Source organism: Saccopteryx bilineata, chromosome 7 (assembly GCF_036850765.1).
Source record: "Saccopteryx bilineata isolate mSacBil1 chromosome 7, mSacBil1_pri_phased_curated, whole genome shotgun sequence".
In the NCBI taxonomy this organism is placed as follows: domain Eukaryota; kingdom Metazoa; phylum Chordata; class Mammalia; order Chiroptera; family Emballonuridae; genus Saccopteryx; species Saccopteryx bilineata.
The window spans coordinates 88,935,342-88,950,743 of NC_089496.1; the positions used below are offsets into that span (position 1 = coordinate 88,935,342).

The 15,402-nt window shown below is 39.5% G+C and overlaps 1 protein-coding gene across 5 annotated transcripts in view; it reads left to right on the forward strand.

Annotated features, from left to right (window-relative positions):
- Window positions 1–15,402, forward strand: part of BTRC (beta-transducin repeat containing E3 ubiquitin protein ligase) — a 207,707-nt gene that overhangs the window by 127,446 nt on the left and 64,859 nt on the right. For all 5 annotated transcript variants that reach the window (XM_066240283.1, XM_066240285.1, XM_066240286.1 and 2 more), the window contains one exon: window positions 9,163–9,252. In XM_066240283.1, coding sequence (XP_066096380.1) covers window positions 9,163–9,252 — 90 coding nt within the window. The remainder of the gene's footprint in view (window positions 1–9,162; window positions 9,253–15,402) is intronic.

A 15,402-nucleotide genomic window follows, 5' to 3' on the forward strand; every position in this document is an offset into this window, starting at 1 on the left:
CTGGAACCTCAGTGTCCCAGGTTGACCCTCTATCCACTGTGCCGCCACCAGTCAGGCCAAACATTAATTTTTATTGTACACCTATATTTATATTTTTTGAAAACCATGAGTTCATATGAATATATCTAGTTCTAATCCAACACCACAGTTTTTCAAGATTTCTCCCTTTTCATATTTGTAATTTTTTCTAATAGTAAGAAACCATGTTTGAGATTTTTTTCCCTTCGGCACTTTAAAAGAATTGCTCCTGCCTGACCAGTTGGTGGCACAGTGGGTAGAGTGTTGGCCTTGGGATGCTGAGGACCCAGGTTCAAAACCCCGAGGTTGCCAGCGTGAGTGTGGGCTTATGTGGCTTGAGCAGCGCAGGGTCACTGGCTAGAGTGTGGGATCATAGACATGACCCCATGGTTGCTGGCTTGAGCAAGGGGTCATTGGCTCAGCTGGAGTCCTTCCCCGCCCCATCAGGACACATAGGAGAAAGCTATTAACGAACAACTAAGATGCCATAACTACGAGTTGATGCTTCTTATCTCTTCCTCCCAGTCTGTCCCTCCACCTCTTTTTCTCTGCCCCCCCCTTTCGCTTAAAAAAATGTTGCTTCAGCCTGACCAGGTTGTGGCGCAGTGGATAGAGCGTCGGACTGGGATGCGGAAGAACCCAGGTTCGAGACCCCGAGGTCGCCAGCTTGAGCGCGGGCTCATCTGGCTTGAGCAAAGAGCTCACCAGCTTGGACCCAAGGTCGCTGGCTCCAGCAGGGGGTTACTTGGTCTGCTGAAGGCCCGCGGTCAAGGCACATATGAGAAAGCAATCAATGAACAACTAAGAAGTCGCAACACGCAACAAGAAACTGATGATTGATGCTTCTCATCTCTCTCCGTTCCTGTCTGTCTGTCCCTGTCTATCTCTGCCTCTGTTAAAAAAAAAAAAAAAAAAAAAAAAAAAAATGTTGCTTCTTTTTCTTCTAGCTGTCCCTATTTATGGTGAAAAGTCTGCCACTATTTATATTGCTTCCATGTATGCAGAACCCTTGTTTTCTGGCTGCTTCCAGGTTTTGTCTTTGTGGTTTTCAGCAATTTTTACTGTGATGGGCCTAAGTTTTGGCTTCTTTATATTTAATCTCCCTGGGGTTTGCTAATCTTATATCAGTAAGCCAATGGTTTTCCTCAAATTGGAGAAACATTTGGTCACTATTTTCATAATTTTTTTGGGCCCCATTCTTGCCTTTTTTCTGCGTCTCCAAGTAAATATATGTTAGGTTATTGAAATTATCCCACAGATGACTGAGATCCTGCTAATTGTTTTTCTTTCTCTCTCTCTGTTAGTTTAGCTCATTTCAATTGATAGATCTTGAATTTCATAGACCTTTTCTTCTGCCATCTCCAGTCTATGTTTAAGCCCTTTTAGTAAATTTTTAACTTCAGATAATGTACTTATTTTTAATTCTAGAATTTCTTTTTGGTTCATTTTACATTTTCTTTTTTTGTGTGTGTGAAAATTTTCATCTCAGAATTTCCATTTCGATCATACAGTTTTTTGTTTGTTTGTTTGTTTTTTGTATTTTTCTGAAGCTGGAAACAGGGAGAGACAGTCAGACAGACTCCCGCATGCGCCCGACCGGGATCCACCCGGCACGCCCACCAGGGGGCGACGTTCTGCCCCTCCGGGGCATCGCTCTTTTGCGACCAGGGCCACTCTAGCGCCTGGGGCAGAGGCCAAGGAGCCATCCCCAGCGCCCGGGCCATCTTTGCTCCAGTGGAGCTTCGGCTGTGGGAGGGGAAGAGAGACAAAGTGGAAGGAGAGGGGGAGGGGTGGAGAAGCAGATGGGCGCTTCTCCTGTGTGCCCTGGCCGGGAATTGAACCCTGGACTTCTGCACACCAGGCCGACGCTCTACCGCTGAGCCAACCAGCCAGGGCCTCGATCATATAGTTTTTAATTTAATTTAATTTTTTTAGTGAGAAGAGGGGAGGCAGAGACAAACTCCCACTTGTACCCTAACCAGGATCCACCCGGCAAGTCCACTAGGGGGCGATGCTCTGCCCATCTGGGGCCCTTGTTCTATTGCAACCGGAGCCATTTATTTTAGCGCCTGAGGTGGAAGCCATGGAACCATCCTCAGCGCCCAGGCCAACTGGCTGCGGGAGGAGAGGAGGGGAGAGAGAGAGAGAGAAAGAGAGAGAAAGAGAGAAGCAAGAGGGGGAAGGGTGGAGAAGCAGATGGGTGCTTCTCCTGTGTGCCCTGGCCAGGAATCGAACTTGGTACATGCACACACTGGGCCAGTGCTCTACCATTGAGCCAACCAGTTAGGGCCTGATCATATTTTTCATTTAAGTTGTTGAACATATTTAGTATAGTTTCTTTCTTTTTTTTTTTTTTTTTTCTTTTTTTTTTTTTTTTTTTTTTTTTGTATTTTTCTGAAGCTGGAAACAGGGAGAGACAGACAGACTCCCGCATGCGCCCGACCGGGATCCACCCGGCACGCCCACCAGGGGGCAATGCTCTGCCCATCCGGGGCGTCGCTATGTTGCGACCAGAGCCACTCCAGCGCCTGAGGCAGAGGCCACAGAGCCATCACCAGTGCCTGGGCCATCTTTGCTCCAATGGAGCCTCAGCTGCAGGAGGAGAAGAGAGAGACAGAGAGGAAGGAGAGGGGGAGGGGTGGAGAAGCAGATGGGCGCTTGCTTCTCCTGTGTGCCCTGGCCGGGAATCGAACCCAGGACTTCTGCACGCCAGGCTGACGCTCTACCGCTTAGCCAACCGGCCAGGGCCATAGTATAGTTTCTGTAGTGCCTTTAACTCAATCATCTCCTGGTCATTTCTGTTTGTTCCTTTTTCTCTTGACTATGGGTCTTATTTATCTGCTTTTTCTCGTATATATCAGTTTTTTTATTATATAATGGGCATTTTAAATGATACATAACAGAGATTATGGATTCTTTTATTTCTCACTGATTTACTTTCTGGCTGGTAATTGTGACTTTAAATAGAGTCTGGTTTTGCATCCATTAGGGCAGGTGTGTTTTGATTTTGCCCTTAGTCCTAAAGCAGATCTCTTAGTCCTAAGATTTATTCTTTAGTCTCAATGCAGGGTCTTTCTGAAATTTCTGTGAAAAGTTTGACGTGCTTATTAAACCCCTTTAACTTAGCAGGAATCAAGTTATAAACTGTGTCTCCCCTCATGGGGAATTCTGCTTAGATATTTTAGTCTTCCAGCTGTTACTTTCCTTTGGAGTCCTTGGAGGCTCCCACTCATGTTTGTAGCTTGGGGTTAGCCATGGATTTGAGGGAAATTTATATGTATGTTTGCTGTTTCTTCCCTCCCCCATAGCTCTTTCTATTTTCTGTGATTTCTCAGTTCCCAGCCACTATGGTAGCCCTGAACTCCATCCTCTGACATCTCAAGCCAATAGACTGTGGCTTTCTAATTGAATTTTAGCCACCCTGCACCAGTGAACTGGTGAGTAGCACCCTTAGGGAATAAGCGCAAAGACATGGATCTCACCCAGAGTGGTTATCCTCTTTTGGGTTAGTCTACTCCTCCCCCCAGTTTCTGCCTACTTTAGGTCAATTTCCTGCCTTTAAGTAGTTATTTTAAAATATTTTTTATGGCTTATAAGTATTATCTCAAGAGGATTAATTTAAATACAAACATTTTTACCATTGTTGGAACCAGAATTCTTTGGCTTAAAGTTTTATTTTATTCAGTATATACCAGTTACTATATAAATTTCTTTTTAAAACACAGTAAATTTACTTTATAAAAATTGTGTGTTGTCTGTCTTTGAATAGTAAATATTTGTGATATTAGTAGTTGCAAAAGAAGTACTGAATCCTGAAGCACAGAATATAAATTTACCAGCAGTCTTGTACACTAATGTCAAATGATCCAATTTATTCTTTTGAAATACGTGTTTGAAATCATTTCAATTTAAATGATTTAAGAATAAAACAGTTGAGTGGATACATTTTTTAATTAAGTAAAAGCAGGGGAGGCATAGAGACAGACCCCCACACGTGCCCAATGGTGATCTACCTGGCAAGTCCCCTCCCTATGAGGCATTGCTCTGCCCATGGGGGGAGGTTTGCTCTGTTGCTGGGCAGCCAAGCTATTTTTTAGTGTCTGAGGCCCAGAGGCCAGGGAGCCATCCTTAGTGCCAGGGGCCATCTCTCTGGAATCAATCAAACCATGGCTGTGGGAGGAGAGAGAGAGAGAAAGACAGAGAGCAAAGGGAGAGGGGTCGAGAAGCAGATGGTCACTTCTCCTGTAAGCCCTGAATGCAATCGAACCCAGGGCATCCACACACTGGGCAGTGCTCTACCACTGAGCTAACCGGCCAGGGTCAAGTGGATACATTTTTAAAAGTTAAACTTGTTTAAATGGAAAACTAATTTTTATAATATATTTTCTGTTTTAGAAATTTTTTTAATGTCTACCTATTCTCATTCCAAAGAATAATTGACCAGAAATGAACTATTTAAAACATCTATGCAACCATGCTCATATAAATAAATAAATATACAAGTAAATAGGCAAAGAAGTTATAGCTCTTCCTTACAGAAAAATTTCAGTTAATAAATACAGAAGGAAAGGGAGAAATTTAAAAATTACTAATAGCCTGACCAGGCGGTAGCGCAGTGGATAGAGCGTCAGACTGGGATGCAGAGGACCCGGGTTCAAGACCCTGAGGTCGCCAGCCTGAGTGTGGGCTCATCTGGTTTGAGGGAGAGCCCACCAGCTTGAACACAAGGTTGCGGGCTCTAGCAAGGGGTTACTCGGTCTGCTGGAGGCCCGCGGTCAAGGCACATATGGGAAGGCAATCAATGAACAACTAAGGTGTTGCAACGCACAATGAAAAACTAATAATTGATGCTTCTCGTCTCTCTCCGTTCCAGTCTGTCTGTCCCTGTCTATCCCTCTCTCTGACTCACTCTCTGTCTCTGTAAAAAATAAATAAAAATTAAAAATTACTAATAGAACAACACCACAGTAAAAATTACCATAGGCAAGATCAGGGGTCCCCAAACTCTTTACACAGGGGGCCTCAGACCGTTAGAGGGCCGGACTATAAAAAAAAACACTATAGCCTGACCTGTGGTGGCGCAGTGGATAAAGCGTCAACCTGGAAACACTGAGGTTGCCGGTTCAAAACCCTGGCTTGCCTGGTCAAGGCACATACGGGAGTTGATGCTTCCTGCTCCTCCCCCTTCTCTCTCTCTCTCTCTCTCTCTCTCTCTCTCTCTCTCTCTCTCTCTCCCCCCCCTCCTCTCTAAAAAAAAAAAAAAAAAAAAAAAAAAACCACTATGAACAAATCCCTCTGCACACTGCACATATCTTATTTTAAAGTAAAAAAACAAAACGGGAACAAATACAATATTTAAAATAAAGAACAAGTAAATTTAAATCAACAAACTGACCAGTATTTCAATGGGAACTGTGGGCCTGCTTTTAGCTAATGAGATGGTCAGTGTGCTCCCCTCACTGACCACCAATGAAAGAGGTGTCCCTTCCGGAAGTGCGGGGAGGGGGGCAGATAAATGGCCTCGGGGGCCGCATGCAGCCCGCAGGCCATAGTTTGGGGATCCCTGGGCAAGATCCAGCAATGGATGCTAAAATTAGCAGGCAAAGTTGAAGCAAAAAAAGAATATTTGCATAATTTCAAAGTATTTTCCTCAATGTTTAATAATTCCTAAAGGAAACAATAATAAGCTTACAATTGAGAATCTTGGCAGACATGATCTTAGGCAAGTGATCACAGTAAACATCACCCAAAATATTCATCAGCATACCTCCTGACTTGATACATTGAGATGGACACATCACCACTGTGGTATCCTTCCTAATAACCTCAATCTGATCATGAAAAACATTAGACAAACCCAATTTGAGGTATATTCCATAGATTGATTAATTAGTATTTTTCAGATGTGACAGTCATGAAAGATGAGAAATTGTAACAGATTGGAGGAGACTAAGGAGACATGACAACTGAATCCAATGTGGGGGGTATTGGATCAGATCCTCCCATCCAAGTATTAACCAGCCTTCTGAGATCAGACAAGATCAAGAGCATTCAAGGTGGTATGGCCATAGTCTTGGATTAGATCCTAATCTGAAAAAGGGTATTACCAGGAAAAGTGGTGAAACTCAAGTTTTTTATATTGTACCATGTCGATTCCTTAGTTTTGGTAAATGTTCTGTACGTACTTACATTAGGGGAAGCTGGGGGAAAGGTATACAGGAACTTGTACCTATTTTTGCAACTGCTCTGTATATCTAGAAATTTTTTAAAGAAATAGATTCTTTCCTATTGTTAGTTTTAAGAAATCACCTGTGTCTTCAGATTTTTTTGTTTGTTTGTTTGTTTGTTGGCAGAGACAAAGAGAGAGAGGGACAGACAGGAAGGGAGAGAGATGAGAAACATCAATTCTTTGCTGCAGCTCCTTAGTTGTTCATTGATTGATTTCTCATATGTGCCTTGATGGGGGGGGGACTACAGCAGACCGAGTGACCCCTTGCTCAAGCCAGCAACCTTGGGCTCAAGCTGGTGAGCCTTGCTCAAACCAGCTGAGCCTGCAATCAAGGTGGCGACCTCAGGGTCTCGAACCTGGGTCCTCCACATCCCAGTCCGATGCTCTATACACTGCACCACTGTCTGGTCAGGCTCTTCAGATTTTTCTCTTTAATTTCATTCAGCACACATTTATACCAATAGTTCTCAAAGAGTATTCCTGGACTAGCAGCATTAATATCAACTGAAGACTTGTTAAAAGAAAAATCTGAGAAGCTCTGGGTATAGGGCCTAGCAATGTGTTTTAACAAACCCTTCAGGAGATTCTGATGCGTACTGAAGTTTAAGAAATGATTTGTACCATCAATAAAAACTTAAGACTAGCACTCACCAGGTAGCTCAGTTGGATAAATCATCATCCCAATACACCAAGGTGCAGATTCGATCCCTGATGAGGGCACATACAAGAATCAACCAATGAGCCTAATCAGTGGTGGTGCAGTGGATAGAGCATTGACCTGGGATGCTGAGGACCTAGATCCAAAACTCTGAGGTCACTGGTTTGAGTATGGGCTGATCTGGCTTGCGTGCAGGCTCACCAGCCTGAGCACAGGGTTGCCAACTTGAGTGGGGATCATAGACATGGTCACTGGTTTGAGCCCAAGTTCGCTGGCTTGATCAAGGGGTCACTGGCTCAGCTGGAGCCTTCTGGAGGCACACATGAGAAGCAATTAGTAAACAACTAAAGTAACGCCACTATGAGTTGATGCTTCTCATCTCTCTCCCTTCCTGTTTGTCTCTCTCTGCCTTTCTCTTTTATTTATTTTTTTTAATTTTATTTATTCATTATAGAAAGGGGAGAGAGAGAGAGAGAGAAGGGGGGAGGAGCAGGAAGCATCAACTCCCGTACGTGCCCTGACCAGGCAAGCCCAGGGTTTCGAACCGGCAACCTCAGTGTTTCCAGGTTGACGCTTTATCCACTGCGCCACCACAGGTCAGGCTTTTTTTTTTTTTTTTTTAAATTATTATTATTATTATTTTTTTACAGAGACAGAGAGAGAGTCAGAGTGAGGGACAGACAGGGACAGACAGACAGGAATGGAGAAATGAGAAGCATCAATCATTAGTTCTTCGTTGCACATTGTGACAACTTAGTTGTTCATTGATTGCTTTCTCATATGTGCCTTGACCATGGGCCTTCAGCAGACCAAGTAACCCCTTGCTTGAGCCAGCGACCTTGAGCCCAAGCTGGTGAATTTTTTTTGCTCAAACCAGATGAGCCCATGCTCAAGCTGGTGACTCGGGGTCTCGAACCTTGGTCTTCCGCATCCCAGTCCAACGCTCTATCCACTGCGCCACCACCTGGTCAGGCTCTGCCTTTCTCTTTTAAAAAAAATCATTTAATAAATGCATAAGTGGAACAACAAAATTGATGTTTCTCTCTCTTCCTCCTTCCATCCTGTCTCTAAACTCAATAAATTAAAAAAGAAAAAACTTATGACTAAACGGAAACATCTTTATTAAAATTTTGGCCAATTGTTAATAATGTTTGCTTACCATAAAGTATAACCATTTTTCTTTTTAATTGTGGTAAAATAATGTAGCATGACATTTACCGTATTAGTCATTTTAAAATGTATAGTTCAGTGGTATTAAATATATTCACATTGTTGTGTAACTGTCACCACTATCCATCCTCATAATTCTTTTCTACCCTATAAAACTGAAACTCTGTACCTGTTAAACAATAACTACCACTCGCCTCTTCTCCCAGTCCCTGGCAACCACTGTTCTACTTTGTCTCTATGATTTGACTATCTTGTATAAATGGAACCATACAGTCTTTATCCTTTTGTGATGGGTTTATTTCACTTAACATAATGTCCTCAAGGCTCATCCATGTTATAGTATATGTAATAATTTCCCTTTTTAAGGCTGGATACTCTTCTGTTGTGTATATCTACCACATTTTGCTTATCCCTTAACCCATCAATGGACACTTGGATTGCTTCCACATTTTAGCTATTATGGATAATGCTGCTGTGAACACAATATACAAATATACCCTCAGGACTGTTTTCAGTTCTTTGGGGTATATACCCAGAAGTGGAATTGTTGAGTCATATGGTAATTGTAATTTTTAATTGTTTCATTTTTCACAATAGCTATACCATTTTACATTCCCACTAACAGTGCACAAAGGTCCCAATTTCTCCACATCCTTGCCAACACTTGTTTTCTGTTTTTGTTTTTTTTACTAATACTCATCCTAATGGGGTGAAATGGCACCTTATTATAGGTTTGATTTGCATTGCCCTAATCATTAGTGTTTGTTGTTGAACATCTTTTTGTGTACTTGCCATCTATTCAAGTCCTTTGACCATTTTAAAATAACTAACACCCTCAGCTTCCATACATACAGTGAGCCGCAGCTACTCACATACTTGTTCATGAGCACATCAGTGGTTCTTATGGGCTTTTACTTTTCTTTGTTTTCTCCTGTCTGCCTTTCCCTTAGTGTTTATACATTTGGAAATTACAAATAGCATCTATTTAGGTGTTGATTTTGAGAAATAAAGCAGAATTTGAAAATTATAGATGACAGTGTTTTCATATTTAAACCTGTTTTTTTTTAAAAAAAAATTCTCTTTACAGACTTATAACAGCTGTGCCAGACTCTGCTTAAACCAAGAAACAGTATGTCTAGCAAGCACTGCTATGAAGACTGAAAATTGTGTGGCCAAAGTAAGTAATGCTAATATATATTATACCGTATCATAACAATACCTTACCTATAGACATCTTCACTCACTGTTTCTATTAAAGACTATTGCAGTATTTTATATTTTAAAAAAGGATGTATCAGGCATATTTAATCTAAATTAGAATACAAATTGGAATCTTCATATTTTCAGTTACAACAGAATTTTTCAATTATGTATTCTGGTCACACTTTTGTCTAAATCACTTTTGTTGTTTGAGACTAGTTATGGATTATCACAAATAACTAAGATTTGTACAAGGAAATATACAATTATTTTTATAAGTTTGTTCATGACTATTAGATGTAATTAAGTACCATTTACACCATTGCAAGAATTGTGAAATATGCTACAGAAAATCCAATTATTATATCACTATTGCTATTTAGTACATGGGTTAATAGTAGTAATATTCCTTTCAGTGATCTTGATCTGAGTGGACACGTATATTTAAATCGTGCATATAAATTACCCTCTTTCTTATGTATAAATGTGTGCCATATCTGTAGTCTAAATACAAAAAATAATCTTTCATATTAGAGATCTTACAATTAAATAATCTTATCAACTATGACTCACATTTTTTAATTACTCTAAAAGCTCTAATTACTGAGGCGCTTTAACCTAAATTTAGATAGCAGCCATTTTGATTCTTCCAAGAATAAGTAATATTCCAGTTTGGGCTCTGTTTTTAGACTTTTACTTCACATATCTGTAAAATTATTGCCTTCTATAACTGTTTTGTCACTATTACAACATTCTCAACTTTAACTCCTTTAAGTTTAATCTATTGTATTACACACTTAGGCTCTCAATTACTTATTGTTATTATTAGAACTGGTAGTCTCCATCCTTTGCTACAAAAATCAAAGAAGAGCAATATATATATTTTTTAATTTCTTAAAACATGCAGTGGTCTCTAGGCCTACTTTATCAACTGAAAATATGGCATAGGAAAATATAGTCAATGGAAATGATCCGTATAAGGAATGTCAGAATTTATTTAAAATTATGGTTTAAAGTTAAGTCATGTGTCTCTTAAATTAGAATGTCTTAATGATTTGCTGTAAAATATTGTATATATTATGAATTATATATATATATTTTTTATTTTTCAGTCATTAGGTTACAACTAGCAAATGTTGATTGACTCTATTTTGTATCCTTTAAAAATAATGTCTCCTTTCTGACCATACTGCTCTGTTACATCACAAGTGGGTGACTTCTGGCTAAAGAAGCTAAAATCTTAACATGAGTACCGATCCCAGGACAGGGTGATGATGTTAATGAGTTTCATTGAGAGCAGGCCAAGTGAGCATCTGTTCCTTTTGTTTTCTCCATACTTTGTAAGCCAGGATCTCTGAGCTGTGTAGTTATGTTGGTGGGTGTCTGTGTGATGGGGTGGTTTGTTTTTGGGTTTTTGTTTTTTCTTTCTCTCTCACCCTCTGTTTCATTGGTGCATAGTTAGAAATCTGGTATCTGGCACAGTGGCACAATTTCTTCTATACTCTTGGGTGAGATATTAAGTTTGCTCATTGTTGCTCATCAGTCTGTTTCCTCTGCTCCCAGATTGTGACCCTCTCATCCTATTATTGCTTATTTCAACATTATTCTGACATCTATGTCCTTTCATTGTTTCCTTAAATACCCTAATTTAATAATGATTTCTATCATTTTTTTATTGAAATTGGTTCCATTTATTGGCCTATGTCCTGTCTTTTGGTTCATTTCTTCAGACTTGAGCCAAATAAACAGTTGATCAATGCCAAATAAAGACATGTAGCTGAATTATTTTTTCTTATTAACAGCCTTCAGTGAGGTACCAATAACATGGGAATAGGGGAAGAATTTTCCTGCTTTCATTTACATGTGTTATAGTGTCTTATGATTCTGTGCTGTTTCTGTTGGCCTTGTTCATTGCTTGACCTTTGGAAGGTAATGACTTGCTACTATTTTTGTAGGTCTGCAAGCTTGTCCCTATTTCCTGCTCTTCACTTTTAGCCCTTAACTGAATAGTTTCGTCTGCTGCACTTGATATGGCTGCAGTGGTTTTTAACTTGGTACAGTGTCTGTTATTGATTCGGATTGTTCTCCAAAGTGGCCTTGAATGTCCAGCCATCTCCATGTGAGAGCAACTATAATATAGTGATAGCAACCATTTTTGGCTCTAATTCAAAGCAGTAATTCTAATACGAGTGACTTTGGTTGGGGTAGAGATAGTAATTAAAGTCTATAACCTTACTATCTAATACTGTTTACATGCATTTTAGAGAAAACTTTAATACCAGTTATCCCCTTAAAAACAGCAATGGTGTTATGTTCAGACCACTAATAGTACATTGTATATAACTCTTCATTGCCAGAAATATCTTACAATAAATGTTTTACAATAGGCTTAAGAAAAGGGACCCATTTGTCCTCTTTAGAATACGAGAAAACAAAGTTGTAAGACAAACTACAGTATAGCCACCCTAGGTTAATAATCTTCTGAATCTCTAACTTAAAGAATGAGGCTTAAAAAAAGATTTAAAAATAAAAATGGAGGAAGGGTCATTTTATCAGTATAACTTAATCCTAGTAATATTTGGAGGTACTGAAATGTCTTATTTTCTTCCAAAGCCTTCCTTCTTACTAATTATAGGCCTGTATTTCATGAGATTTGTGTTTGGAACTTGATGAGCTTTGTTTTTATTGTAGCTTTAAATGGACAGTCATTATTGACTGCCAACTTAGTCTTTAAAATCAATAATTAGGTTGTACCTAATTGTCAGCCTTCATGATGTTTTGTAGTTGATAAAGACAACTAACTGGAAAAATGAAGAGCATTAATTCTTTGTTATCTTTTAATAGACTTCATTTAAATAGTACTGAAAAGTTTGGTTTCAGGCTTTTCCCTGATTTACCCTAACACACACGTGCGCGCACGCACGCGCACACACACACACACACACACACACGAGTTAAAATTGAGTTGTTTGAACATATACCTAGATTCCTGTCCAAGTAGGAATAAGTACTCTATGTTTGGAAAATAAACCACTTCAGCAGTCCTTTGTAGATGTTCTTGTTGTTGTTTGTTGTTGTTATTGTTTTTTACTTGAGACTAATAATCTGTTTGGAACTGACTGAGACAGAAAAATGTGATGTTCCTTTCTACTTACTCCAGATTTTGATAGAAGACTTGTTTTATTTATTTCCAAAATTATATCCGCAGGAAACAAGCTGTTTAAATTCAGATTATGCTGAAGCAAAATGTCCTGGTATGGGAAGCAACGTGCTGTTTTATGAGCACAGAGTCCCTTTTCTCATAACTGATTGATAGTAAATATTTTCCTGAAGAATTATTGCCAACCATGAACAGTGCAACTGTTTCACTTTTTTTCCGTGCTACTTGCTGTACCAGCCATTGTCGGTAATTAAGATCTACAATTCACAATGCAGACGTTTGCACTTCCTCTGGGTCTGCGCTTTTTATAAGGCATTTCAGCTGTTCAGAGTTTCTTTTGAGTTTTAAACTACACGTTAACAGGCTTCTTTAATATACTGTTCTACAAGTAGCATGTCAGATGGTCCATTCGTCACACAGGCTCCTCTGTTGGGTCTAACAATTAGCTTTGTGGAGAATATATTTAGATTAACCATATTACTGAGGATGATGTGGTTGAAAAAACTCTATACATTAGGCTTATTGCTAAGGCAGGAATAAAGTTCAGAAGTAATATTTTTCCTTTCATCTTTAAATGTTCATATAAATTTAATGAGTTTTAATGGGGTGGGGGTTATAGAGAGGTTCTAAGAAATACTAGTAGAGTGACTTTTCCAAGTTTACTTTGAAGTAATAATAGAATCAAGGACCGTTGTGACAGACAAGAGTTTGTGTGTTTGTCATTTAAGGATATAAGAATACATAACCTTCTAGACGTGCATGATATTTAGGAATATAGACAAAGAGTACCAAACTGGACCGGCAGATTTACTGCACATTTGTTGTGTAATCAGCTTTAGGAATCCTACTTAGCATATGCCATTGGAGAGGAAAGTATGCATAGGAATCCTGGTCTGTATTAAAATTGGTAAAATTCATTTTCAACCATTTCAAGAAAATCAATTTAAAAAATAAAAAGTGACGATTTTCACAAATTATGCCTGAGAGTCAGAGTAACTACTTGCAGTTTCCTTACTACCTGCATTCATTGTTAAGCACACAAGAGAAACAAGAAACTGAAACCTTAACAAAACAGGTTTAAAACTTTGCGCCGAGTGGAGATCAGACTGGCTGTTTTTAAGCCTGACGTCAGATGCATTGATTCTGCACGTTGGCCTCCATCTTCCAGCAGAGCAGATCTGCAGAGAAAGGCAGGACATCGGTTTCAGTGCTGATTTCCTGATGGGCCCTTGAATAGAAGACAGAATTTAAACAAAGCCTTTCCACAGCACTTTTATTTGCCAAAACCTAAAACTTTCTGTAGTTCTTTTGAGCTACAACCACAGTATTTCTGGAAACTTTTTTTCCTTGTGAACTCTTTATGAACCTTTTTTTAATAGCAGCGGTGGTTCAACTGTTGGGAACCACTGATACATCTGACTGAGATACTTCAAGATGCTAGGCTAGACCTTCTTCACATTTCTTTCTAGCCAGGAAGCTTATAAGATTGAGTTTGTCTTTGTGGATTGATCTAGATTAGCATGAGATGACCCAGTCAGTGTCTTCATCCATGAAAAAGGAAAGGTTGGGAGAGAGGGGTGAAGGAAGAAAGTTCTTCATCAAGAACTGACTGCAGTATTGCCTGCTGATGCATGTCAGATCACCCGCACGGAGAGATCACATGGCTCCTCCAAAAGTCAAACGATCAATTCGCCTCGTTTTGGCTCTGTACTTAATGCACAAACAGTGCGATCTGCGGGGCTGTAATTGCATTGTTAGGGCCAAGGAACAAGCCTGTGCCTTTTCAGCAGACAGCTGGCAGGGAGAGAGGCATGTTGTTAGGAAAGAGAGAGGCAAGGCAAATAAAATTACTGCTAACGCTCAGAGATCGGCAGGAGTCCTACTTGCCTAATCTTACCGGTGGGAGCAAGCGGCTGTTGTAATCCAATTATAGCAGCATAAGCAATTTGTTAGACACTCCGCATAATGTAACAATTTCCCAATAAACTCTGACTTGTAATAACGTCGGCAAGAGTCCGCATAAATCTGCCCGAATGGTGGGGGCTGAAGCGTTCGGCTGGGGGCTTGTAATTGGCACCATCAGCACGTTTTGCAGAGTGCAGTATGGTGCAGTCTTTTAGTGCAGGAATTTTAAGGAGAAAAGCATGCCACACGTTCTTAGAAAAAAGAAAAGTGACTGTTAAAAGGGGAGCAGCAAGAAGGGCATACTCTTGCCTGCACGTTACCTACCAATCTTAGTGTAGAAAGAAAACAGGAGGAAGCCATGTTTCCTTCTAATACTAAAGGGGGGAGAGGTACCTGGTGGATTAAATTCCTATATTTAAAAGGCATCAGTTTCTATTATTTATACCCTCCTCCAGCCCCCCAAAATGCTGTTCAGGCAGCATTTAGCTAACATTTTTATCTGTTCATAGCCAAGCAAGCCTAGAAATACGAAGTTTAAATCTATTTTCTTCTAGAGTTTAGCATTTTCTTTATAACCAGAAAATATAGTTTCTTTGTGCCAAAAACAGTTCTTTCTTTTAAAGATATTATCTCATTGAATATTAAACCTTTCTGGAGAGTTCTGTCTTCTGCTTTAAGAAACTGTCTCTTACTGAAGGGTTTTAAAACCCAACTTGTTGTTTGCTTAGCTGGCTTTACTACACTGCTTATTTTCCAATTCTGAAATATATTGTGAATATATACGTTACTAGGATTAGTAATCTTTCTTGTTGAACACTTACATTGTATGAGAATACATTTTTTTTTTTTTACTTTAAAACTACCTGTAAGGTTATTACAGAAATAATTTTGACTCCTAAGTCATAAAATTTTTGTTTTGGAAAAATATTTGTTGTTTTGTGGAGAAAATAAAACCTCCATTATTTATTGATTGATTAGAATTTCCAGTCACAGAATAGAGTTTGTTATTTATACGAGGTATAGGATGTGGAGAATACTCATAGATTTTAGTTAATAAACAGG